The 23,726-nt window shown below is 44.3% G+C and overlaps 1 protein-coding gene across 10 annotated transcripts in view; it reads right to left on the bottom strand.

The window, feature by feature from the left end:
* LOC139265577 (V-set and immunoglobulin domain-containing protein 4-like) overlaps positions 1-23,726 on the bottom strand; it is a 51,648-nt gene that overhangs the window by 20,900 nt on the left and 7,022 nt on the right. For 9 of the 10 annotated variants that reach the window (XR_011593581.1, XR_011593583.1, XM_070882678.1 and 6 more), the window contains one exon: positions 4,614-4,670. The exons of the other annotated variant lie outside the window; for it this stretch is intronic. Coding sequence is in view for 7 of the 9 variants with exons in the window: in XM_070882678.1 (XP_070738779.1) it covers positions 4,614-4,670 (57 nt within the window). In the remaining 2 variants the exon portion in view is untranslated. The remainder of the gene's footprint in view (positions 1-4,613; positions 4,671-23,726) is intronic. 10 annotated transcript variants of the gene reach the window in all.

Here is a 23,726-nt window from a genome sequence, read left to right as displayed (position 1 = left end):
TCCAATTCTTGCACATCTTGTCCATCTTTTTCTTCCAGACTGGAGGAGAATGCAACATTTATTTTCAGTGCTCACTGTAGTGACGGAGATCACAGCTATCTAAGGCCAGCTTTGGTACTTCTCTATTCACCCGAGACAACATGCAATATGCAGACACTTTGTGACCAAGGGAAAAAGGCCCGACTTTGAGCTGAACGTTGGTGCAGTGAACTCCCCCTCGGAGCAGCCCTGGGAGGAACATTTCTCAATGTCATTGTGAACATTTTGTTTCAAAACAATACTTTTTTGTTTCAAAACATTTCTGAGAAATTGTGTAGGCTCTTTCTTGCAGCGGAATATTTTTTTTATTTTTTTACTGCTCATCTTTTTTGATAGCATGCTGCACTTATGGGAGGAATTATAGCCAAAAATGCAGATGTAGATTTCAAAAAAGAGCTTTGAATGGTTTTTGTAGGATCTTCTGTGCAGTAGCTACCAAATTTGGCAGTAAAACTGTTGGGACGTGGTTATTTTTGTTACAATAGCAGTGTGCTTTTTGTGCTGAAGAATTAAAAACAGGGATTTTCGTCTTCACTATGTGGTAGAAATTAGTATGTGTTGCACCCATTTTTCGAGCTTAACAAGCATAAAGCATACCAATTTAGCATTGGGATGGCCTACGCCCAATCTACACAGGCATTGGTCCCACTACCAAATTCATGGGCTCCATTTTTTTTTAGGCATCCGCAAAGGCATTAGGCCCCTTATGTAAAAAAACACCTTCGTGTGGAGCCAGGAGTAGCAGGAATGTTCCCCCAAACTCCACAGGAGTTGTGATGCTCCACCCCCTCCCTCCCACGACTTACCTCAGGGCCGGTGCCAGTGAGACAGGCAGCCTAAAATTGGCATCTTCGGTCAGATGAGTTGCCCAATTATTTATGCAAGCCTGAGAACCAGTTACTATTGATCTCTGGTCTTCTTGCTTCAGACCCAAACAAAATCTACCCCCCACACCATTTCTTTTAAAGGGAATTAGTGAGATCAATGCAATTTTCAGGGGCTGAATCAACACATCCTTACTTCTGTACTCCTCAGTTAGAGGAAGAGGCAGAAAACAAAGAAAATTTGATTTTAAATAAAAGTTGGGTTCGTCTCATGTCCTGTGTCTGTGTCCCAGGGCCTGAAACATACATTGCCCCGTGTTGTCTTTCCTTTGTTGCCAGGGCCTGGTGCACATAATATCCTGTCTATCCCTGTATCCCCGGCATCATTCACTTGGTTCGCCCCCAGTAACCCTCACCATATTCCCTACTCTACCTCACTCTCCATTAATCGCAGTGCACATCCACAATCACGGTCAAACAGCCAACTTGACCTTATGGGATTTGTAGGATTGCAGCTCCCAGTCAATATTGGTTATTTTAAAATGGAGAGCAATGGCAACTCACACACCCACAAACCTTGCATTCCATCAACTCCTCTATTCTCCAAAATTATCCAAAGTTAGACCAGCTACTTTAGTCGATGCCAAGCATGCAGTAAAGGCAAATAAAGCCATACACTCACTAAAAAGGGAATATTTGCAATGTGGTATTTTTGTGTGCTTCAGTTTTTCTCCATAATAGAACTAGTGGAATATTGGGTATAGCAGCAGTTTAAATCATGACAAGCTGATCTCCCAATGCACTCCCACTGTAACCACTTCTCAGTATTCATACACGACACCACTGGGTTTCAGTTTTCACAGAAAAGCAAACTAAATAGCAGAATGTGATTCTTAAATACTAATCGAAATTGTGAAAACCAATGTAATATCAAATATTTTGACTTATTCAGCTGCCCTGAAGCAGCAGCCATAGACACAGGCCTTTACGTAGGGTTGTTTTTCAATTGAATGTTGCTTTTTAAATTGTCAACTTTTTGGGGGTTATCAGCCTTTGTGAAGCTGTCCGTCAGTTTGAGTTTTATAGGGCGGCATGAATGTATTCTGCAAGACGTAGATATGGTTGAATCAAGATGCACGCTGGGAATTTCCTCGAGGGTTCTTCCGATCGGTCTTCAGTGGAAAATCAGCAGAAACCCCATTTATCAGTCTATCTAGGGCTTCCGCCCATCTTCCGCCGGAGTTATCACGACTGTTTGGGAAAACTCTCAGAAAATTCCCAGTGGCAGTGTCAGATTTGACAGAAAGGAAGAGTGAGGTATGAAATTGTGGTGCAGAAGAGACACGTAGCGAGGGGACTAGGATTAAACAATCCAGTTTAGGATTATACAATCTGGTCATTGAGCCTGTCATTTCTATGCCAGGCATCAAAATTTTAAACTTGAAGTTAATTTTTTCCCACTTACTTCTGCACCTTATTTTGTCAAACTGCTGTGACTCTCCATCCTCAAGCATATTGAATTTGAAATCTTTGTCCTCATTTATACATTTTTCAATGACCTTACTAAACCACACTCATGCTATTTTGTCTGGCACTACATCCCAGTTTGCATACTCAGCTTTTCTGCGTCTGATGCATTGTGCGGGTCCCTGCTCCATAACAGCATCGGTGGCAGAGTCTTCAGTCATTACATCCCTGAACTCTGGATTCTCTTTCAAAGGAAATCCCTCCGTGCAGACCCTCACCTTCATCTTCCATCAAGGTACGTCTCAGCAGAACATTCGACCACCCGTGTGAGCGACCACCTGCAGTGGAGGACTCTGTACTCGGAGCACCACTGGAGACCTGCTGTGGAATTTTGCAGGGCACAATGGCATCTAATCACCCATCTCAGACACTTCACCAATGTCTAGGCCACCTGTTCATTCTGCAGCCAAGGCAAAGCCACATTCCATTCCTTCCTCACTATCTGAAGGGGCTGTTCCCTGATAATGGGCTCGATGTTAATCTTTGGTTACCCAAGGTGCAGGGAAATCGGGTCAGAGGCTCTCGTGGTGCCGCTGCTCCTGGGCCTGGCGAATACAGGTTCAGGATGCACAAACTCAGAGTGGTCTCTCAGCCTGCTTGTCAGGTGCTCGAGTGCACACCTGGGTGGGCATCACGTTTGGGATTCACAATATTTAGGTCAGCCCTGCAAAATGCAGATGTAAAGACCTGAAAATGATTTTAGTTTAAGTGGATCAATTGAAACTTAGTGGCACTCTCCCAAGTGTTTGAGAATGATTAGTCACTCGCAGTACAAACCAGTGTCATCCCTATTGGTCCTTCTAAAATAGGATTGTCTGCCAAAGTTCCTTCAACTTGACGCATAGTGTCCCACTTTCAAAAGCCTCCACAAAACCTAACTTTAGTACTTGTGCTACCTCCAATAACCTCCCTCCCAAGTTCATGATTGGTGTCTGATTCCCCTTTTGTAAACCATCTTTAGGCATTTTGTCATGTTAAAGATGCTATGTAGGTACAAGTTTTTGTTGTCTTTACGGTGACGACTTTAGGACTCAAACCATGATCCCACCCATTACGCACTCCGAACCCACCCCATTTAGTTTTGGACTTGGCAGAAAGTGCTAACTCTGTATAACACTCCTCCTATGCATTTCTCTCCCCAGTGTAAGGATGTCATTTCACCCTTGACCACTCAACTGATGGATTATTACTGCCCTCTGCTGCTCATCAGTCACCTAACCATGTCACACTCAGAAATATCTTGGATCAATCCTTCAAGCAAAAAGGCGATAATGAAGGGATGACATAAAGGTATGCAAGATAGTAAATGGTATCGAGAGATCAGTTCAGAACATTACTTTAAGGAGGGAAAAGAATTAATGATGGAAAGTTCTTCAAAGAACAGTCAGTGTGTGAAATGCACGTCTAGGTAGGATAATGGAAGCAAAACTCCTGGAATCTTTAAAGAAACAGCTGGACGCTGTGATAGAGGAAGGATCGGAGCTTTTTTTGAATGTCTAAGCTTGGATGGGCCAAATGACCTTCCTCATATGTCGTTATCTTGTGAAATGACATTGTGCAATACTGTATTAGCATCCTTAGTTTATATGTAGGGGCATGGGATACAAACACAAGGAAGTAATGTTGAACTTGTAACAGGTTTTCGTTAGGCCACAGTTAGTTAAAGAAAGAACTTGCATTTATATAGCACCTTTCACGACGTCAGGACATCTCAAAGCGCTTCACAGCCAATGATGTACTTTGTAAAGTCTATTCACTGTTGCAATGTGGGAAACGCAGCAGCCAATATCTCACCAACAGCAGTGAGATAATGATCTTATCTATTTTTTAGTTATGGTGGTTGTGGATAAATATTTATAAATATAAATGCTTCAGTCTCTGGTCTATTGTGCAGGCCTCATCCCACAACAGCATCCGAGTCTTCAGTCATCACACCCTTGCACTCTGGATTCTCTTTCAAATTAAATCTTTCTGTGCAAACTGTTGCCTTCATTTTCCATCAGGATACGTCCTGGTGGAACATTTTACCATCATGGCAGTATGGCGTGGTTAAACAACTTAGTGGGAGACTCTGTACTCCGAGATCTTTCACATGCCGCTAACAACCTGGGGTGGAGAGTTAGTCATCCTATTCTCAGTTTTTCCAAAACAAAAATCGCAAGTGAAAATGCAGAAAACAAAATCATGGTACACAGATCCACAGAAATAGAATAACAATCTTACCACTGGTAGGAATAACCACAGGGGACAGACTAGTCGGCGACCTAGTGGAAGGTAGAGCTGGGAAAATAATTAAAATGTTAGAGATAGAGCTACACCTTCAGATATGAAAATACATCCTAACAATGAATATATTTATAGATTGAGTCACCAGGACTCCAACAAGCATTAAAACACAACTCTATTTAACATGCGTTGAATATATCAGTACAATTCTCAACACAAGGGTAGAAATTGAGGTCGGTGATATCAGTGGATGAACATTTATATGCTTGCATGGCATTCTGTTGCTGTTTTAAGCAAAGGCAATCAGAGGGTTTATCCTCTCCCTCCATCAAAGTAGAGAACAGAGGAATGTCACACGTAGACATTCAGCATTCAACCATCATCACCAGCAGTAATTTTCTGCCTTTAATATTAGCACCATACTTGATACCAATATGCTGCAGGAAAATTTAAGTCACTATGCAGTATACTCAAGTGACACTCTTAATTTATCACCTCAAATTGCTTCCAGCAGCACTGCTTGCAGTGAATCCTGAGGGGATGCGTTCAAAGCTGTTCAGAACTTTGAGCTGTATTAGACAGAGCTGGCTAATCCTAGTTACTGAAGTGATTACTTTATCTGGAGCTATTTGGTCTTTTATTGAAAGCACACAACCGTTGTAAAAAGGTAAAAACACATCTCGATCTGGTAGGATCAAACCAGATCAAAAGCCTAATATTGCCAAGCACCATCATCACTTTTGTCATTTAATCACTCCTGCCCTGTGTAATAGAGCTCCACCTAGTGGACTACTGTGGCAATGCAACTACTGATGTAAATACAATAAAAGGGTCATGTGACAGTCACATGACGACGGGTTTCTGTGTTGGAGCCATCTTGTAGAGTGTGTTCGTTAGTGATGTTGTAAGATGATATGACATTGGTGATGAGGATAGGATAATTGGAATCCCTAGCTGAAATTTTTGTTGATGGATGCTCCAGCCAACCAACAAAGACTTTGAGAGGTTCTTTGTTTTGCAGAACAGCTAAAAAACCCAAGGTAAATTTCAAGCACACTTGGCTGAACTTGAGGACCAGATGACCGCGCCTATGGTAATAATAGGGCACTTGGGTAACAGGACATTAAAGTCGTGCTATCTGTGTCTGGGACAACACTTTGCTCAAAGCTGTCCAAATGTGACGGCAGAGTGTTTTTTCTGCAAGAAAACTGGGCATCTTGCGAAGGCATGCCAACTGAAGAGCAAACCAATGTTCAATGCTATAAGTAGAAATCACCAGAGACTACATAGCATTGAAGAGAAGCAACAGGACAAGGAGTTTCTGGAGATACACGTCATCAGGAGCCGAGGGTATCTAACAACGATTCGCGATGTATCGTCATCCAAGTAGATGTTGCAGGAACCAGGATACCCATGGAAATCGACACTGGTGCATCCGTGAAGATAGTACCGGAATCGTTATATCTCAACAAGTTGCGTGATTTTCCACTGGAGAAATCGAAGATAGAGCTGCGAGGCTACTCAGGAGAGCAAATCCCTGTGGTAGGACGTATCACCATACCGGTGAAATACAAGGATCAGTTTCAGAACTTGCCTCTCATAGTAGTGGCAGGGGACAAGCCTGCCTTGAAAGGTAGAAATTGGTTGGGATCACTGAAACTAGATTAGAATGAGATTTTTCATGTTGAATCGAGATTTGCAGCGAAAGATGACGTCATCAAGCAGTATTCAAAAGTGTTCCGCGAAACAGGCAGTCTGATCCAAGACTTCAAGGCAAGTGTCAGAGTGCAGAAGGACGCGACACCAGCTTAATGCAAGCCACATCCCTTACCATACGCACTCAAGGAGAAAGTTGAGCATGAACTCAAAAGAGTAGAAACCGAGAACATTATCTCCACGGTAGATCTATGCAATTGGGCTACACCCATTGTTATACCTAAATCAGATGGCAAAGTAAAGTTGTGTGGCAATTATAAAGTAACCATAAACCAGGCTCTGGAGGGTAATCTACCCAATACATTGCCAAATGTAGATTTATTCATAAAGCTGACAAGTGGAGGGATCTTCTCAAAGTTAGATATGACAAACGCCTACCTACAACTTGTTAGATGAAGAGTCCAAGTCATGCTTGACTATAAATACTCATCTCGGCCTTTATCAGTTTAATAGGCTACCATTTGGAGTGTCTTGCACCCCCGCCATATTCCAATGGCGGGGGTGCAAGACACTCCAAATGGTAGCCTATTAAACTGATAAAGGCAGTTTTTGCAAGGCTTTGAATGGGTAGTATGTTGTTTCGATGACATACTCATTTCAGCACCAAACAGACAAATCCACAATAACGTATTGAAAGAAGTGTTCAAACGGCTAGAAGCGTCGGCGAGAGGTGCGTGGTGAGGCAGTCGGGACTTCGGAGAGAGGCCTATAAAGGCCCAGCCAGTGCAGCTACAGGGAGAAGGCAAAAAAGAAGTAGAAAGAAACAGAAAGGTGACGTCACAGCCAAGGGGGTAAGTGATTGGCTGGTGATTGGTGAGTAGTTTTTCTTTTTTCTCTTCGAGAACAGTGAGTAAACTTTAGCATTGTTGTTGCCAATTTAAATGTATCTAAGGGTTAAGTCATGGCAGGAGAGCTCGGTCACGTGATATGCTCCTCCTGTACCATGTGGGAACTCAGGGACACTTCCGGTGTCCCTGACGACTACGTGTGCGGGAAGTGTATCCGCCTCCAGCTCCTGACTGTCCGCATTGCGGAATTGGAGCTGAGGGTGGATTCACTCTGGAGCATCCACGATGCTGAGAATGACGTGAGTAGCACGTGTAGCGAGTTGGTCTTACCGCAGGTGAAGCGTCCACAGCCAGCTAGGAAATAGAAGACCAGCAGGAAGAGTAGTGCAAGGAAGGTAGTGCAGGGGTCCCCTGTGGTCATCCCCCTGCAAAACAGATACGCCGTTTTGAGTACTGTTGAGGGGGATGACTCATCAGGGGAGGGCAGCAGCAGCCAAGTTCATGGCACCGTGGCTGGCTCTGCTGCACAGGAGGGCAGGAAAAAGAGTGGGAGAGCGATAGTGATAGACGTTTCTGCGGCCGCAACCGGGACTCCAGGATGGTATGTTGCCTCCCTGGTGAAAGGGTCAAGGATGTCTCGGAGCGGGTGCAGGACATTCTGAAAAGGGATGGTGAACAGCCAGTTGTCGTGGTGCACATTGGTACCAACGATATAGGTTAAAAAAGAGATGAGGTCCTACAAGACGAATTTAAGGAGCTAGGAGTTAAATTAAAATGCAGGACCTCAAAAGTAGTAATCTCAGGATTGCTACCAGTGCCACGTGCTAGTCAGAGTAGGAATCACAGGATAGCTCAGATGAAAACATGGCTTGAGCAGTGGTGCAGCAGGGAGGGATTCAAATTCCTGGGGCATTGGAACAGGTTCTGGGGGAGGTGGGATCAGTACAAACTGGACGGTCTGCACCTGGGCAGGACCGGAACCAATGTCCTTGGGGGAGTGTTTGCTAGTGCTGTTGGGGAGGAGTTAAACTAATATGGCAGGGGGATGGGAACCAATGCAGGGAGACAGAAGGAAACAAAAAGGAGACAAAAGCAAAAGACAGAAAGGAGATGAGTAAAAGTGGAGGGCAGAGAAACCCAAGGCAAAAAACAAAAAGGGCCACTGAATATAAAGGAGCTGCAGGAGGGGTCAAAACTAAAAATCATGGTTTAAAAACTAGTATTAAAACACTTTACCTAAACGCACGCAGCATTCGAAATAAAGTAAATGAGTTGACGGCACAAATCATTACAAATGGGTATGATTTGGTGGCCATTACAGAAACGTGGTTGCAGGGTGGCCAAGACTGGGAATTAAACATATAGGGGTATCTGACGATTCGGAAAGATAGACAAGAAGGGAAAGGAGGTGAGATAGCTCTGTTAATAAAGGATGATATCAGGACAGTTGTGAGAGACGATATTGGCTCTAATGAACAAAATGTTGAATCATTGTGGGTGGAGATTAGAAATAGTAAGGGGAAAAAGTCACTGGTGGGTGTAGTTTATAGGCCCCCAAATAATAACTTCACGGTGGGGAGGGCAATAATCAAGGGAATAATGGAGGCATGTGAAAAAGGAATGGCAGTAATCATGGGGGATTTTAACCTACATATCGATTGGTCAAATCAAATCGCACAGGGTAGCATGGAGGAGGAATTCATAGAATGCATACGGGATTGTTTCTTAGAACAGTATGTTACAGAACCTACAAAGGAGCAAGCTATTTTAGATCTGGTCCTGTGTAATGAGACAGGAAGAACAAACGATCTCCTTGTAAAAGATCCTCTCGGAATGAGTGATCACAGTATGGTTGAATTTGTAATACAGATTGAGGGTGAGGAAGTAGTGTCTCAAACGGAGCGTACTATGCTTAAACAAAGGGGACTACAGTGGGATGAGGGCAGAGTTGGCTGAAGTAGACTGGAAACACAGACTAAACGGTGGCACAATTGAGGAACAGTGGAGGACTTTTAAGGAGATCTTTCATAGTGCTCAACAAAAATATATTCCAGTGAAAAAGGGCGGTAAGAGAAGGGATAATCAGCCGTGGATAACCAAGGAAATAAAGGAGAGTATCAAATTAAAAACCAATGCGCATAAGGTGGCCAAGGTTAGTGGGAAAATAGAAGAGTGGGAAAATTTTAAACGACAGCAAAGAATGACTAAGAAAGCAATAAAGTAAGGAAAGATAGATCACGAAGGTAAACTTGCGCAAAACATAAAAACGGACAGTAAAAGCTTTTACCGATATATAAAACGGAAAAGAGTGACTAAAGTAAATGTTGGTCCCTTAGAAGATGAGAAGGGGAATTTAATAATGGGAAATGTGGAAATGGCTGAGACCTTAAACAATTATTTTGCTTCGGTCTTCACAGTGGAAGACACAAAAACCATGCCAAAAATTGCTGGTTACAGGAATGTGGGAAGGGAGGACCTTGAGACAATCACCATCACTAGTGCTGGACAGGCTAATGGGACTCAAGGTAGACAAGTCCCCTGGTCCTGATGAAATGCATCCCAGGGTATTAAAAGAGATGGCGGAAGTTATAGCAGATGCATTCGTTATAATCTACCAAAATTCTCTGGACTCTGGGGAGGTACCAGCGGATTGGAAAGCAGCGAATGTAACGCCTCTGTTTAAAAAAGGGGGCAGACAAAAGGCAGGTAACTATAAGCCGGTTAGTTTAACATCTGTACTGGGGAAAATGCTTGAAACTATCATTAAGGAAGAAATAGCAGGACATCTAGATAGGAATAGTGCAATCAAGCAGACGCAGCATGGATTCATGAAGGGGAAATCATGTTTAACTAATTTACTGGAATTCTTTGAGGATATAACGAGCATGGTGGATAGAGATGTACCGATGGATGTGGTGTATTTAGATTTTCAAAAGCCATTCGATAAGGTGCCACACAAAAGGTTACTGCAGAAGATAAAGATACGCGGAGTCAGAGGAAATGTATTAGCATGGATAGAGAATTGGCTGGCTAACAGAAAGCAGAGAGTCGGGATAAATGGGTCCTTTTCGGGTTGGAAATCGGTGGTTAGTGGTGTGCCACAGGGATCGGTGCTGGGACCACAACTGTTTACAATATACATAGATGACCTGGAAGAGGGGACAGAGTGTAGTGTAACAAAATTTGCAGATGACACAAAGACTAGTGGGAAAGCGGGTTGTGTAGAGGACACAGAAAGGCTGCAGAGATTTAGATAGGTTAAGCGAATGGGCTAAGGTTTGGCAGATGGAATACAATGTCGGAAAGTGTGAGGTCATCCACCTTGGGGAAAAAAAAAAACAGTAAAAGGGAATATTATTTGAATGGGGAGAAATTACAACATGCTGTGGTGCAGAGGGACCTGGGGGTCCTTGTGAATGAATCCCAAAAAGTTAAGTTTGCAGGTGCAGCAGGTAATCAGGAAGGCGAATGGAATGTTGGCCTTCATTACGAGAGGGATGGAGTACAAAAGCAGGGAGGTCCTGCTGCTACTGTATAGGGTATTGGTAAGGCTGCACCTGGAGTAGTGTGTGCAGTTTTGGTCACCTTACTTAAGGAAGGATATACTGGCTTTGGAGGGGGTACAGAGACGATTCACTAGGCTGATTCCGGAGATGAGGGGGTTACCTTATGATGATAGATTGAATAGACTGGGTCTTTACTCGTTGGAGTTCAGAAGGATGAGGGGTGATCTTATAGAAACATTTAAAATCATGAAAGGGATAGACAAGATAGAGGCGGAGAGGTTGTTTCCACTGGTCGGGGAGACTGGAACTAGGGGGCACAGCCTCAAAATACGGGGGAGCCAATTTAAAACCGAGTTGAGAAGGAATTTCTTCTCCCAGAAGATTGTGAATCTGTGGAATTCTTTGCCCAAGGAAGCAGTTGAGGCTAGCTCATTGAATGTATTCAAGTCACAGATAGATAGATTTTTAACCAATAAGGGAATTAAAGGGTACGGGGAGCGGGCGGGTAAGTGGAGCTGAGTCCACGGCCAGATCAGCCATGATCTTATTGAATGGCGGAGCAGGCTCGAGGGGCTAGATGGCCTACTCCTGTTCCTAATTTTTATGTTCTTATGTTCTTATGTAAGTGATTGGCTGGTGGGTTGGCAAGTATTTTTCTTTTCTTTAAAAAACCTTGGGCACTGATGTAAGTTAGGAATTGCAATTAAATAGATAAGTGGTCTTTATTATCCAAGGAGAACTAATTAATGAAATCAGCTGTTTGCTGAGTAGCGGCTGGGTGGGTTGCGCTAAAATTTAGAGTTCAGTTCGACTTGATAATTCCGAGCGTAACGAGAGGGATGGCAGTGCAGCTCAGTCCCATGGATTGTACGTCCTGTGGCATGTGGGAAATCCTGGACACTTCTTGCAGCCGGGACGACCACGTTTGCAGGAGGTGTCTCCAGTTGCACCAACTCGAGCTCTGTGTTTTGGAGTTTGAACAGCAGCTGGAGTCACTATGGTGCATCCGTGAGACTGAGAGCAACGTGGATAGCACGTTTCTAGAGGTGATCACCCCACAGCTTAAGAGTGTGCAGGCAGAGAGGGAGTGGGTGGCCGCCAGACAGAAGAGAAGGACAAGGCAGGTCGTGCAGGAGTCCTCCATCTCGCTCTGTTCTGAGTACCGGTGAGGGCAATGATGCCTCTGGGGAGTGCAGCCAGAGCCAAATCCATGGCACCATGGATGGCTCAGCTGCACTGTGGGGGGCCAGGGAGGGAGGAGGAAGAATGGAAGAGCTACAGTGGTAGGGATTCAATAGTCAGGGGAACAGACAGGCGTTTCTGAGACATAGATGTGACTCCAGGATGGTATGTTGCCTCCCGAGTGCCAGGGTCAAGGATATCACGGAGCGGCTGCAGGACATTCTAGATGGGTGGGGGGGGTGGAAAGAGGGTGAACAGCCAGAGGTCATGGTCCATATTGGGACCAATGACAAAGATAGAAAGAGGGATGAGGTCCTGCAGGCAAAGGTTAGGGAACGAGGAGAGAGATTAAAAAGCACGACCTCAAATGGTAGTAATCTCCAGATTACTCCCGGTATCACGAGCTTGTGAGTACAGAAACAGGAGGATTGAGCAGATGAATACGGGGCTGGAGAGATGGTGCAGGTGAGAGGGCTTTAGTTTCCTGAGGCATTGGGACTGCTTCTGGGGAAGGTGGTACCTGTACAAGCCAGACGGGTTGCACCTCAACAGAGCCGGGACTAATATCCTCGGGTGGGGAGGGGGTTTGCTAGCGCTGTTGCGGAGGGTTTAAACTAGCTTGGCAGCGGGATGGGAACCTGAAAATAAATTCAGTAGCGAGGGGAATACAGCTAGAATTAGAAAGCAAAAATAAAGAAAGTGAGTTTGAAGGAGAGAGGAAACAAGCAGGAAAAAAGGGTAAAAAAAAAACAAATTTAATGGCTCTGTCTAAATGCAAGTAACATTTGTAACAAAATAGATGAGTTGACGGCACAAATAGATACAAATGGGTGTGATCTGATAGCTATCATCGAGACTTGGTTGCAAGGTGACAAGGACCAGGAACTAAATATTCAGGGGTATTTGACAATCCGGAAGGACAAACAGAAAGGAAAATGAGGTGGGTAGCTCTGTTGATAAAGGATGGAATCACTGCAATAGTGAGAAATGATATTGGCTCAAATGGTCAGAATGTTGAAACAGTTTGGGTGGAGATAAGGAATAATAAGGGGAAGACGACACTGGTGGGCATAGTCTATAGGCCCCCTAACAGTAGCAACTCTATTGGTTGGAGCATAAACCAGGAAATAGTGGGGGCTTGTAAAAAGGGAACAGCAATAATCATGAGTGATTTTAACCTCCATATTGATTGGTCAAATCAAATTGGTCAGGGTAGCCTTGAGGAAGAGTTCATAAGAGACGGGTTCCTTCAGCAGTATGTAATGGAACCAGTCAGGGGGCAGGCTATCTTAGACCTGGTCCTGTGTAATGAGACAGGATTAATAAATAATCTACTAGTGGAATAAGTGATCATCTGAATTTGAAATTCAACCATGCTATGGAGGGTGAGAAAGTTGGATCTCAAACCAGCGTACTAAGCTTAAATAAAGGAGACTATGAAAGTATGAGGGCAGAGTTGGCTAAAGTGGACTGGGAAAATAGATTAAAGTGTAGGACGATTGCCGAACAGTGGCGTACATTTAAGGAGATATTTCACAACTCTCAAGAAAAATATATTCCAGCGAGGAGGAAAGGGTGTAAAAGAAAAGATAGCCATCCGTGGCTAACTAAAAAAATAAAGGATGGTATCCAATTAAAAACAAGGGCATACAAAGTGATCAAAACTAGTGGGAGGACAGAAAATTGGGAAGCTTTTAAAAGCCAGCAAAGAATGACTAAAAAAATGATTATGGGAAGATAGACTATGAAAGTAAACTAGCACAAAATATAAAAACAGATAGCAAGAGTTTCTATAGGTACATGAAAAGGAAAAGAGTGGCTAAAGGAAATGTTGGTCCCTTAAGAGGACGAGACCGGGGAATTAGTAACAGGGAACATGGTGATAGAAACATAGATGGCAGAAACTCTGAACAAATATTTTGTATCCATCTTTACGGTAGAGGACACTAACAATATCCCAACAGTGGACAGTCAAGGGGCTATAGGAGGGTGGGGGGAGGATTCACAATCGCAATCACTAAGGAGGTGGTACTCAGTAAGATAATGGGACTAAAGGCAGATAAATCCCCTGGACCTGATGGCTTGCATCCTAGAGTCTTGAGAAGTAGCAGTAGGGATTGTGGATGCATTGGTTGTAATTTATCAAAATTCCCTGGATTCTGGGGAGGTCCCAGCAGATTTGAAAACTGCAAATGTAATGCCCCTATTTAAAAAAGGAGGCAGACAAAAAGCAGAAAACTATAGACCAGTTAGCCTAACATCTGTGGTTGGGAAAATGTTGGAGTCCATTATTAAAGAAGCAGTAGCAGGACATTTGGAAAAGTATAATTTGGTCAGGCAGAGTCAGCCTGGATTTATGAAGGGGAAGTCATGTTTGACAAATTTGCTGGAATTCTTTGAGGATGTAACGAACAGGATGGATGAAGGGGAACCAGTGGATGTGGTGCATTTGGACTTCCAGAAGGCATTTGACAAGGTGCCACATAAAAGGTTACTGCACAAGATAAAAGTTCACAGGGTTGGGGGTAATATATTAGCATGGATAGAGGATTGGCTAATTAACAGAAAACAGAGAGTCGGGATAAATGGTTCATTCTCAGGTTGGCAATCAGTAACTAGTGGGGTGCCGCAGGGATCAGTGCTGGGACCCGAACTATTTACAATCTATATTAAGGACTTGGAAGAAAGGACCGAGTTTAATGCAGCCAAGTTTGTTGACGATACAAAGATGGGAGGAAAAGCAATGTATGAGGAGAACACAAAAAATCTGCAAAAGGACATAGACAGGCTAAGTGAGTGGGCAAAAATTTGGCAGATGGAGTATAATGTTGGACAGTGTGAGGTCATGTACTTTGGCAGAAAAAAAAAATTAAAGAGCATGTTATTATTTAATTGGAGAAAAATTGCAAAGTGCTGCAGTACAGCAAGGCCTGGGGGTACTTGTGCATGAAACACAAAAGGTTATCATGCAGGTACATCAAGTGATCAGGAATGCCAATGAAATCTTGGCCTTTATTGCAAAGGGGATGGAGGATAAAAGCAGGGAAGTCTTACTACACAATTATACAGGGTATTGGTGAGGCCACACCTGGATCACTGCATGCAGTTTTGGTTTATGAAAGGATATACTTGCTTTGGAGGCAGTTCAGAGAAGGTTCACTCGGTTGATTCCGAGGATGAGGTTGACTTATGAGGAAAGGTTGAGTAGGCTGGGCCCTTACTCATTGGATTTCAGAAGAATGAGAGGTGATCTTATCGAAACTTATAAGATTATGAGGGGGCTTGACAAGATGGATACAGAGAGGATGTTTCCAATGATAGGGGAGACGAGAACTAGGGGGCATAATCTTAGAATAAGGGGTTGCCCATTTAAAACTGAGATGAGGAGGAATTTCTTCGCTGAGGGTTGTAAATATTTGGAATTTGCTGCCTCAGAGAGCTGTGGAAGCTGGGTCATTGAATAAATTTAAGACAGAGATAGACAGTTTCTTAACCAATAAGAGAATAAGGGGTTATGGGGAGCAGGCAGGGAAGTGAACCCAAGTCCATGACCTTATTAAATGGCGAAGCAGGCTCGAGGAGCCGTATGGCCGACCTCTGCTCCTATTTCTTATGTTCTTACATAGAAACATAGAAAATAGGTGCAGGCGTAGGCTATTCGGCCCTTTGAGCCTGCACCACCATTCAATAAGATCATGGCTGATCATTCCCTCAGTACCCCTTTCCTGCTTTCGCTCCATACCCCTTGATTCCCTTAGCCGTAAGGGACATATGTAACTCCCTCTTGAATATACCCAATGAACTGGCATCAACAACTCTCTGCGGCAGGGAATTCCACAGGTGAACAACTCTGAGTAAAGAAGTTTCTCCTCATCTCAGTCCTAAATGGCCTACCCGTCATCATAAAAAGAGAAACATAGAAAATAGGTGCAGGAGTAGGCCATTCGGTCCTTCGAGCCTGCACCGCCATTCAATGAGTTCATGGCTGAACATGCAACGTCAGTAACCCATTCCTGCTTTCTCGCCATACCCCTTGATCCCCCTAATAGTAAGGACTACATCGAACTCCTTTTTGTATATATTTAGTGAATTGGCCTCAACAACTTCCTGTGGTGGAGAATTCCACAGGTTCACCACTCTCTGGGTGAAGAGGTTTCTCCTCATCTCGGTCCTAAATGGCTTACCCCTTATCCTTAGACTGTGACCCCTGGTTCTGGACTTCCCCAACATTGGGAACAATCTTCCTGCATCAAACCTGTCTAAACCCGTCAGAATTTTAAACGTTTCTATGAGATCCCCTCTCATTCTTCTGAACTCCAGTGAATACAAGCCCAGTTGATCCAGTCTTTCTTGATATGTCAGTCCCGCCATCCCGGGAATCAGTCTGGTGAACCTTCGCTGCACTCTCTCAATAGCAAGAATGTCCTTCCTCAAGTTAGGAGACCAAAACTGTACACAATACTCCAGGTGTGGCCTCACCAAGGTCCTGTACAACTGTAGCATCACCTCCCTGCCCCTGTACTCAAATCCCTCGCTATGAAGGCCAATATGCCATTTGCTTTCTTAACCGCCTGCTGTAGCTGCATGCCAACCTTCAATGACTGATGTACCATGACACCCAGGTCTCGTTGCACCTCCCCTTTTCCTAATCTGTCACCATTCAGATAATAGTCTGTCTCTCTGTTTTACCACCAAAGTGGATCACCTCACATTTATCCACATTATACTTCATCTGCCATGCATTTGCCCAATCACCTAACCTATCCAAGTTGCTCTGCAGCCTCATAGCATCCTCCTCGCAGCTCACACTGCCACCCAACTTAGTGCCATCCGTAAATTTGGAGATACTACATTTAATCCCCTCGTCTAAATCATTAATGTACAATGTAAACAGCTGGGGCCCCAGCACAGAACCTTGCGGTACCCCACTAGTCACTGCCTGCCATTCTGAAAAGTACCCATTTACTCCTACTCTTTGCTTCCTGCCTGACAACCAGTTCTCAATCCACGTCAGCACACTACCGCCAATCCCATGTGCTTTAACTTTGCACATTAATCTCTTGTGTGGGACCTTGTCAAAAGCCTTCTGAAAGTCCAAATATACCACATCAACTGGTTCTCCCTTGTCCACTCTACTGGAAACATCCTCAAAAAATTCCAGAAGATTTGTCAAGCACGATTTCCCTTTCACAAATCCATGCTGACTTGGACCTATCATATCACCTCTTTCGAAATGCGCTGCTATGACATCCTTACTAATTGATTCCATCATTTTACCCACTACTGAGGTCAGGCTGACCGGTCTATAATTCCCTGTTTTCTCTCTCCCTCCTTTTTTAAAAAGTGGGGTTACATTGGCTACCCTCCACTCCATAGGAACTGATCCAAAGTCTATGGAATGTTGGAAATTGACTGTCAATGCATCTGCTATTTCCAAGGCCACCTCCTTAAGTACTCTGGGATGCAGTCCATCAGGCCCTGGGGATTTATCGACCTTCAATCCCATCAATTTCCCCAACACAATTTCCCGACTAATAAGGATTTCCCTCAGTTCCTTCTTCTTACTAGACCCTCTGACCCCTTTTATATCCGGAAGGTTGTTTGTGTCCTCCTTAGTGAATACCGAGCCAAAGTACTTGTTCAATTGGTCTGCCATTTCTTTGTTCCCAGTTATGATTTCCCCTGATTCTAACTGCAGGGGACCTACATTTGTCTTTACTAACCTTTTTCTCTTTACATATCTATAGAAACTTTTGCAGTCCGTCTTAATGTTCCCTGCAAGCTTCCTCTCGTACTCTATTTTCCCTGCCCATATCAAACCCTTTGTCCTCCTCTGCTGCATTCTAAATTTCTCCCAGTCCCCAGGTTCACTGCTATTTCTGGCCAATTTGTATGCCACTTCCTTGGCTTTAATACTATCCCTGATTTCCCTTGATAGCCAATGTTGAGCCACCTTCCCTTTTTTATTTTTACGCCAGAAAGGGATGTACAATTGTTGTAGTTCATCCATGCGGTCTCTAAATGTCTGCCATTGCCCATCAACAGTCAACCCCTTAAGTATCATTCGCCAATCAATCCTAGCCAATTCACGCCTCATACTTCAAAGTTACACTTCTTTAAGTTCTGGACCATGGTTTCTGAATTAACTGTTTCATTCTCCATCCTAATGTAGAATTCCACCATATTTTGGTCACTCTTCCCCAAGACTGTGTCCCCCTGGTTCTGGACTTGCTCAACATTGGGAACAATCTACCCGCATCTAGCCTGTCCCGTCCCGTCAGAATCTTGTATGTTTCTATGAGATCCCCACTCATCCTTCTAAACTCCAATGTATAAAGGCCCAGTTGATCCAGTCTCTCCTCATGTCAGTCCAGCCATCCTAGGAATCAGTCTGGTGAACCTTCGTTGCACTCCCTCAATAGCAAGAACGTCCTTCCTCAGATTAGGAGACCAAAACTGAACACAATATTCCAGGTGAGGCCTCACCAAGGCCCTGTACAACTGCAGCAAGACCTCCCTGCTCCTATACTCAAATCCCCTCGCTATGAAGACCAACATACCATTTGCCTTCTTCACCGCCTGCTGTACCTGTATGCCAACTTTCAATGACTGATGAACCATGACACCCAGGTCTCGTTGCACCTCCCCTTTTCCTAATCTGCCACCATTCAGATAATATTCTGTCTTCGTGTTTTTGCCCCCAAAGTGGATAATCTCACATTTATCCACACTATACTGCATCTGCCATGCATTTGCCCACTCACCTAACCTGTCCAAGTCATCCTGCAGCCTCTTAGCGTCCCCCTCACAGCTCACACCGCCACCCAGTTTAGTGTCATCTGCAAACTTGGAGATATTACACTCAATTCCTTCATCCAAATCATTAATGTATATTGTAAAGAGCTGGGGTCCCAGCACTGAGCTCTGCGGCACTCCACTTGTCACTGCCTGCCATTCTGAAAGGGACCCATTTATCCCGACTCTCTGCTTCCTGTCTGCCAACCAGTTCTCTATCCATGTCAGTATATTACCCCAATACCATGTCCTTTGATTTTGCACACCAATCTCTTGTGTGGGACCTTGTCAAAAGCCTTTTTAAAGTCCAAATACACCACATCCACTGGTTCTCCCTTGTCCACTCTGCGAGTTACATCCTCAAAAAATTCCAGAAGATTTGTCAAGCATGATTTCCCCTTCATAAATCCATGCTGACTTGGACCAATCCTGTCACTGCTTTCCAAATGCGCTGCTATTTCATCCTTAATAATTGATTCCAACATTTTCCCCACCACTGATGTCAGGCGAACCAGTCTATAATTACCCGCTTTCTCTCTCCCTCCCTTTTTAAAAAGTGGTGTTACATTAGCTACCCTCCAGTCCATAGGAACTGATCCAGAGTCGATAGACTGTTGGAAAATGATCACCAATGCATCCACTGTTTCTCGGGCCACTTCCTTAAGTACTGTGGGATGCAGACTATCAGGCCCCGGGGATTTATCGGCCTTTAATCCCATCAATTTCCCGAACACAATTTCCTGCCTAATAAGGATATCCTTTAGTTCCTCCTTCTCACTAGACTCTCTGCCCCCGAGTACTTCTGGAAGGTTATTTGTGTCTTCTTTCGTGAAGACAGAACCAAAGTATTTGTTCAATTGGACTACCATTTCTTTGTTCCCCATTATAAATTCACCTGAATCCGACTGCAAGGGATCTACGTTTGTCTTCACTCATCTTTTTCTTTTCACATATCTATAGAAGCTTTTGTTCAGTCAGTCTTTATGTTCCCGGCAAGCTTCCTCTCATACTCTATTTCCCCCCTCCTAATTAAACCCTTTGTCCTCCTCTGCTGAATTCTAAATTTCTCCCAGTCCTCAGGTTTGCTGCTTTTTCTGGCCAATTTATATGCCTCTTCCTTGGATTTAACATTATCCTTAATTTCCCTTGATAGCCACGGTTGAGCCACCTTCCCAGTTTTATTTTTACTCCAGACAGGCATGTACAATTGCTGAAGTTCATCCATGTGATCTTTAAATGTTTGCCATTGCATATCCACCGTCAACCCTTTAAGAATCATTTGTCAGTCTATTCTAGCCAATTCACGCCTCAAACCATCGAAGTTGCCTTTCCTTAAGTTCACGACCCTAGTTTCAGAATTAACTGTGTCACTCTCCATCCTAATAAAGAATTCTATCATGTTATGGTCACTCTTCCCCAAGGGGTCTCGCACAACAAGATTGTTAATTAGTCCTTTCTCATTACACATCACCCAGTCTAGGATGGCCAGCTCCCCGATTGGTTCCTCGACATATTGGTCTAGAAAACCATCCCTAATACACTCCAGGAAATCCACCGCATTGCTACCAGTTTGGTTAGCCCAATCAATATGTAGATTAAAGTCACCCATGATAATTGCTGTACCTTTATTGCATGCATCCTTAATTTCTTGTTTGATGCTGTCCCCATCCTTACTACTACTGTTTGGTGGCATGTACACAATTCCCACTATCGTTTTCTGCCCCTTGGTATTCCGTAGCTCCACCCATACCGATTCCACATCATTCAAGCTAATGTCCTTCCTTACTATTGCATTAATTTCCTCTTTAATCAGCAATGCCACCCTGCCTCCGTTTCCTTTCTGTCTATCCTTCCTAAATATTGAATACCCCTGGATGTTGAGTTCCCAGCCTTGGTCACCCAGGAGCCATGTCTCTGTGATGCCAATTACATCATACCCATTAACTGCTATCTGCGCAATTAATTTGTCCACCTTATTCTGAATACTCCTCGCATTGAGGCACAGAGCCTTCAGGCTGGTCTTTCGAACACACTTTGCCCCTTTAGAATTTTGCTGTAATGTGGCCCTTTTTGCTTTTTGCCTTGGGTTTCTCTGCCCTCTACTTTTACCTTTCTTCTTTCTATCTTTTGCTTCTACCCCAATTCTACTTCCCTCTGTCTCCCTAGGACATTGGTTCCGGTCCTGCCCAAGTGCAGACCATCCGGTTTGTACTGGTCCCACCTCCCCCAGAACCGGTTCCAATGTCCCAGAAATTTGAATCCCTCCCTTCTGCACCACTGTATTCATCTGAGCTATCCAGCGATTCCTACTCTGACTAGCACGTGGCACTGGTAGCAATCCTCAGATTACTACTTTTGAGGTCCTACTTTTTAAATTTAGCTCCTAGCTCCCCAAATTTGTCTTGTAGGACCTCATCCCATTTTTTACCTATAGCTTGGTACCTATATGCACCATGGCAACTGGCTGTTCACCCTCCCTTTTCAGAATGCTCTGCACTCGCTCCGAGACATCCTTGACCCTTGCACCAGGGAGGCAACATACCATCCTGGAGTCTCGGTTGCAGCCGCAGAAACGTCTATCTATTCTCCTTACAATTGAATCCCCTATCACTATCGCTCTCCCACTCTTTTTCCTGCCCTCCTGTGCAGCAGAGCCACCCACGATGCCATGAACTTGGCTGCTGCTGCCCTCCCCTGATGAGTCATCCCCTTCAACAGTACCCAAAGCGGTGCATCTGTTTTGCAGGGGGATGACCGCAGGGGACCCCTGCACTACCTTCCTTGCACTGCTCTTCCTGTTGGTCACCCATTCCCTATCTAGCTGTGTACCTTTAACCTGCGGCAAGACCAACTCACTAATATTTTACCGACAGATGTGGAAGGAGTTGAAAGTTGGAATGATTCGATTATTTCTGATGAGTCAGATAGTCTTGTTACAAGTAGAGTACTAGTACCAATTCCTACATCAGCTGTACTAGAAAAAAGCCCAAGAGAAAGTCAGAATACAAGTCCGAGTCCGAGTCAGCCAAACAAATAGTCTGAAGTTGTAGAGATTCAAAATGTAGATCAAGGGTCACCCTTGGAGAAAAACTCTCCTCAGGCTCAGCCTGGAATGAGTCTAAGTTCTACACCAAGATTCGAATGATCTGTTAGAGAGTGAAGGTATCTTCTTCAAAACAGAAAACTAGTGGTTAAGTTTGATTTGTAAATATGGCAAAATAAGTCCATCTTTTGTTGTGTATAACCATGCAAGTTTGGTATGATGATTATTTTGTTTTGATTACGTCTTCATTAAGGAGGGAGAAGTGTAATAAAGCTCCCCTTAGTGGAGTACCATAGTAATGCAACCACTGATGTAAATACAATAAAAGGGTCATGTGACAGTCACCTGATGACAGGTTTCTGTATTGGAGCCATCTTGTAGAGTGTGTTTGTTAGTGATGTCGTAAGAATATATTACACCCTCCATCCTATCAGACCTCTTGCTTTGTTCCTTTATTGCACCCCCTCCCTTCCCCTCTGGCTCTGTACTTGCTTAAAAGCTGTTAATCTCTATCATCTTCCAGTTGTGATGAAGGGTTATCAACCTGAAACATTCGCTGTTTCTCTCTCCACAGATGCTGCCGGACCTGCTGAGTATTTCCAGCGTTTTCTGTTATTTCTAAATTTGGCTTTGTTGCTCATTTATCAGCTGCTAACTTGGAGTTATTTTTTGTTAGCCAAAGAAGGAGACTGTCATTCATTTGATCCAAAGTTAAAAGGATTTTATTTTAATACGTAATTGGTGGGAAACGGTCAAGGATCTATGCACACAAATAATTGGCCTGGAATTGCCTGGAACGTTGCAGCATTACTGCAGTATGAGCAATGTTGCACCATTTTTTTTATCTGAATAAATGCGCAGATTTCCTCGATTGTTTGCACCACTTCAGAGATACGTTCACCGAAACCTTTTGCCACTCTTCTACATAGCCTCGCGCCCCCATACAAAAGACCAGCTCACAATGTTTTTTTTAAAAAAAAAACACAAGTGTTTGATGCTGCCCAAATTGATACCATAGTGAAGGTGTGCAAATTAAGCTTTGTTACTGGGCATAGAAATGGATCTGCTGCTTTTTCAGTTGCTTGTCGACACGAGAGGCTGAACCAGAAATAAGTTCCTCTCCGTCCAGCTTGGTGGTAAACGGTCAAGAATCTCAACTGAACAACAGAGTGAGTTCAAGCCCAGATTTAATTGAGATTCACAATTCAATCCTCTCACTGCAAGTTTTGGTGGTTCTTGTCAGACCACTAAATGATGCCGCATTGCTATCAGCGTGCTCTGCAGTGCAAATATTCTAATTTTACAAATCTACTAAACAGGAATATAGACATATGCAGAAAGCAGTTACCTTCCTGAAGGGAATACAATGGGGGCCGAAATTGCCCCGCTCCATAACTGCCTCAAAGAGGCGGAAATTTAGCAGAGACGCCTTACCAACCAGGGCGGATGAATGGGCCAACCCGCCTGAAATTGCCCCATCTGTTTTCCCGCCGCGTCAGGCACGCGCTGACCCCTTACCGCCCAGCGGCGAGCTGCATTCCGACCTCCGCAGGAAATTGCCCCGAGGCAGCGGAGCCGCTACCGGTTGGTGCCACTGACAGCTTTCCCCAGCCGGGAGCGGTCTGTGGCTGCTCGGCGGCGCATCTGCCCTTAATGGGGAGGGCGCATGTCGGCGACTCCATTTTACTTTTTTTTATTGTCGGCCGACTGCCTGGCTGAAACCCTCCCTGGTGGCCCAGTGTTCATCACGAAAGTGGCTGCACAGTTTGCAGCGTCCCTCCCCTTTAACTGAAGGGAGGGGGAGGGACATTGTGACACGTCAGCGCGGCGCTGATGACTTGGGGCGACGGCCGTTCTGACCCACCCGCACTTCCACCCCGCAACACCACTCCAACCGTAAAAGAAATTCCCAAGTCCTGAATTTCTCCAGATTCTCCGCCCCATGGATTAGGGCACAGAGAAACACTTAAAAAAAAACTGTAGGTACACCCTGATTGCGGCGGAGCTCAATTTCGGCCTCAACATCTTTACAAAAGCTTATAAAGTTGTAAAAGAAATGGCAACAATTGGTGCTGCTGCA

This window comes from Pristiophorus japonicus, chromosome 6, assembly GCF_044704955.1.
Source record: "Pristiophorus japonicus isolate sPriJap1 chromosome 6, sPriJap1.hap1, whole genome shotgun sequence".
NCBI lineage: Eukaryota > Metazoa > Chordata > Chondrichthyes > Pristiophoridae > Pristiophorus > Pristiophorus japonicus.
This window is presented reverse-complemented; position numbering and strand designations above follow the sequence as displayed.